The 1326-nt window shown below is 70.1% G+C and overlaps 1 protein-coding gene across 1 annotated transcript in view; it reads right to left on the reverse strand.

Moving 5' to 3' along the window:
• Window positions 1-993, reverse strand: part of TSC22D4 (TSC22 domain family member 4) — an 11002-nt gene extending 10009 nt beyond the window's left edge. The window contains exons 1-2 of the mRNA XM_021708614.1: window positions 773-993; window positions 14-383 (exon numbers count right to left, since the gene is read on the reverse strand). Coding sequence (XP_021564289.1) covers window positions 14-124 — 111 coding nt within the window. The 5' untranslated portion in view covers window positions 125-383; window positions 773-993. The remainder of the gene's footprint in view (window positions 1-13; window positions 384-772) is intronic.
• Window positions 994-1326: the final 333 nt, after the last annotated feature.

Genomic DNA, 1326 nt, shown 5'->3' on the forward strand with positions numbered 1-1326 from the left:
TGGGCAGGCGGGCCTGGGGCCCCGCGGGGGCCGGCGAGTCGGGCCCCCCCGGGCTCCCCGGGCCCTCGTAGTCCGTGGTGACGCTGGTGATCTGGAAACTACTCTTCTTCTTGCCCCCGCTCATGTCCCTGGGGCTCAGCACTGGCCAAGGTCGGGCGGGCTGGGGCTCCGTGAGGGGCTCAGGCACCCCTGGAGCAGCGGGGCCACGTGGTGGGGGCGTCCGGGCCCCTGGGGACCTCGGGGTCCGACATGGTCGGAGGGCCTTGCGGGAACTGGGGGTGCCTGCTCGCGGAAGGGAGAAGAGGGGAGGGGAGGCGGCGGAGGGGCCGGGGCAGGTTTTTCCTGCTGCTGTGGCTGCCGCACTCCAGAGCTGAGTTTGCAAACTGGAAAAAGAGAGGGGGTGAGAGAGTGTGTGAGAAAGCGGTGGGCCGGCCACCTCCGGGGCTTCCTCTCCGGGGAGCAGAGTCGGGGAGGAAGGGGAAACCGCCAGAGACCCAGAGACAAAGAGACAAGCAGAGACGACAGAGACCGGAGCAGAGAGGACGAGACCCCAGAAGGCAGGAAGAGGCAGCAGAGCCCCAAAGTTGGGCGCTTCTTGCCTGGGACCCAAACTCAGGGACCCCGCATTGTCCCACGAGCCTGGGCTCCGGGCCGGGCGAAGCCGAGCGAAGCGGCTCCCCGGCCCAGCCTGGCCGCCCCGGGCCTCGAAGCCCAGCACCCCGGCTCCCACGTCTCTGCCGCCCAGAGCACCCTGCCCGGTCCAGAGCTCTACCTCTCAGGCCTCGGCCACTGAGCTGAGCCGCCGGGGGTCCTGGCCCCAAGATGTCGGGCTGTCCTTCTCCTGGGGCCTCCTGGCCCCGGCAGAGAGGGGCGCACAGGCGGCGATCAGAGGCTGCCCGATCCTCTTGGGGGGCCACAGCTCACCCTCGGCGGCACCCCTGTGGAAAGTTTGCTCTCCAGAAAAGAGGGAACCCGCACCTCCTCGGCGGAGCCCAGGTGCGGCCTCTGAAGTCCCGAGGGTCTCCTGGCCGGCGATGTTGGGGGGAGGCTTGGCCCCCACGACTCCAGGCGGCGGCCGGCGAGCGCGTCTCCCAAGTCTCCTCCCGCCTGGCCCGGCCGGATCCGTGTCTCTGCACCTCCGCTCCTCTGGGTCTCTGTCTCTCCGTCTTTCTCTTTCTGGGCTGTTGACAACCCCCACACCAGGAAGTCCTGCCTCCTCGGGCCTGCTGACGGCTCTTCTCCTCCTCCTCCTCCTTCCCCTCTTCCTCCCCTTCCTCCCGCCCCCCCTCCCGGGGCTCCCTGCCCGCTGGCGGGGGGCCAAGCCTG

Source organism: Carlito syrichta, unplaced genomic scaffold, assembly GCF_000164805.1.
Source record: "Carlito syrichta isolate Samal-C Ts95f unplaced genomic scaffold, Tarsius_syrichta-2.0.1 Scaffold143087, whole genome shotgun sequence".
Lineage (NCBI taxonomy): Eukaryota > Metazoa > Chordata > Mammalia > Primates > Tarsiidae > Carlito > Carlito syrichta.